A 2,500-nucleotide genomic window follows, 5' to 3' on the forward strand; every position below is an offset into this window, starting at 1 on the left:
CCTTGCGTCAAAGTGACCCAGTTCTTCTGGTGCCCCAAAGGTGTCCCAGAGAGAGTCTCCCAGCCTTGTTCCCCAAGGAAGGCGACGCAGGCCTTCCTTGTGCGTGGATCAAAAAGTCTTGCCTCCACGGCTCTAACTTTTCTTTTGGCGGGGCTGGGGGCCCCTTTCCGTGGGAGAGCCTTGTCCTGCGAGCAGGGACTGACTCTGCTTTCCCCCTTGGCCCCCTTCTTTCTCCTCTCCCCCCCCCCCCCCAGGCGCATGTTCCCTCCCTTCAAAGTGCGGGTGAGCGGCCTGGACAAGAAGGCCAAGTACATCCTGTTGATGGACATCGTGGCGGCCGACGACTGTCGCTACAAGTTCCACAACTCCCGCTGGATGGTGGCCGGGAAGGCCGACCCGGAGATGCCCAAGAGGATGTACATCCACCCGGACAGCCCGGCCACCGGCGAGCAGTGGATGGCCAAGCCCGTCGCCTTCCACAAGCTCAAGCTCACCAACAACATCTCCGACAAGCACGGCTTCGTAAGTACACTCCCCCCCCCCCGCCTTGTTGGGGTCAAAAAGTTCTGCCTCCTGGGGCCTCAAAAAGTTCTGAATGGACCCAGAAGAGCAGACGTTGCTCCAGATCCGAGCCTGAACTCTCCTCTATGCAAAACTACCAGGGTGGGTCAAAAAGTTTTGCCTCCTGGGTCCTAAAAATGTTCTAAATGAACCCAGAAGAGCAGAAGTTGCTCCAGATCATGGCCTGAACTGTCTTCACCAGGGTGGATCAAAAAGTTTTGCCTCCTGGGTCCTAAACACGTTCTGAATGTACCTAGAACAGCAGAAGTTGCTCCAGGTCATGGCCTGAACTGTCCTCTGTGCAAAACTACCATATCAAGGGTCTGGAGAACAAGCCCTATGAGGACCGGCATGTTTAGCCTTCAGAAGAGAAGGCTGAGAGGAGACATGATGGCCATGTATAAATATATGAGGAGAAGTTCTAGTAAGGAGGGAGCAAGCTGGAGACTAGGATGCAATGGAGCCATGGCTTCAAACTACAAGAAAGGAGATTCCATCTGAACATTAGGAAGAACTTCCTGACTGTAAAAGCTGTTCATAAGTGGAACTCTCTGCCGCAGAGTGTGGTAGAGACTCCTTCTTTGGAGGCTTTGAAACAGAGGCTGGATGGCCATCTGTCAGGGTGCTTTGAATGTAATTTTCCTGCTTCTGGGCAGAATGGGGTTGGACTGGATGGCCCATGAGGTCTCTTCCAACTCTAGGAGTCTATATTCCTAAATACCAGGGTGGGTCAAAAAGTATTGCCTCCAGGCACATCAAACCCATTGGGGGGGTGGGGGTGGGAATCAGGGTTTTGCTTCCTGAGCCATGATTTGAAAGACATTCAAGTCATTTATTCTGAAACCACCTAGGTTGTAGCTTGTTGTGAGTTTTCCGAGGTTCCAGAAGCATTCTTTCCTGACCTTTCGCCTGCATCTATAGCAGGCATCCTCAGAGGTTGGAAGGTTTAAAAAGTCAGGAGAGAATGCTTCTGGAACATGGCCAGACAGCCCAAAAAAAACTCACAACAACCCAGTGATTCCGGCCTGAAAGACTTCAACAACACACCTAGGTTGCAATAATGATAATAATTTATTTATTTGACCCAAGTGGATTTTGATCTCATAATTTCCTCGCCATTTTCCCTCCTTCTTTCCCTCTGGCAACCTTCAAGGACTCAGATAGATAAATAATAATAATAATAATAATATATTAATTAATTTATTTGACCCAAGTGGATTTTGATCTCATAATTTCCTCACCATTTTCCCTCCTTCTTTCCCTCTGGCAGTCCTCAAGGACTCAGATAGTAATTATTATTATTATTATTATTATTTATTTATTTATTTATTTATTTGACCCAAGTGGAATTTGATCTCATAATTTCCCTCTTTCCCTCTGGCAGTCCTCAAGGATTCAGATAGATTAATAATAATAATAATAATAATAATAATAATAATAATAATATAATTATTTATTTATTTGACCAGTCATATGACCATTTCAAAATACAAACATGAATAAAAGACAAGGCAAGAAGGAGAGGACAGAAGCCGGCCTTCTGTTTACAGCCAGAATCTTATTTTCCTGGTTCTTCTTTCAGGAAATGTGCTCTTTCAGGTTGTCTTTCAGAGGTCCAAACAGGTCAAAGTCAGAAGGGGACCAATCAGAAACATTCTTCAAGAGATGGTGGATGTTTTTGAGGTGCACATTAACCTTCTTTGGCCAGAAACTCTAGGAGGCTCTGTCTTTGAGCTTCAGATTCATGGTCCTAATGGGTCAATGTGAACAAGAAAAGAGTCTTATCAGAAGAGTAAGGTTCCCTCTATCATATCATGCAGAGATAATCCAGTAGCTGGGAAAGAAAGAAAAGTTAGAGCCATGGAGGCATTACTTTTTGTATGTGTCAAAAAGTAATGCCTCCATGGTTCTAACTTTTCTTCCTTTCCCAGCTATGCAT

At 45.9% G+C, this 2,500-nt stretch overlaps 1 protein-coding gene across 1 annotated transcript in view; it reads left to right on the top strand.

Annotated features, from left to right (window-relative positions):
- The window catches only part of TBX2 (T-box transcription factor 2), a 37,705-nt gene that overhangs the window by 12,760 nt on the left and 22,445 nt on the right, over positions 1-2,500 (top strand). Inside the window, exon 2 of the mRNA XM_060756799.2 lies at positions 255-522. Within this exon, the coding sequence (XP_060612782.2) occupies positions 255-522 (268 nt within the window). The remainder of the gene's footprint in view (positions 1-254; positions 523-2,500) is intronic.

This window comes from Anolis sagrei, chromosome 11, assembly GCF_037176765.1.
Source record: "Anolis sagrei isolate rAnoSag1 chromosome 11, rAnoSag1.mat, whole genome shotgun sequence".
Taxonomy (NCBI): domain Eukaryota; kingdom Metazoa; phylum Chordata; class Lepidosauria; order Squamata; family Dactyloidae; genus Anolis; species Anolis sagrei.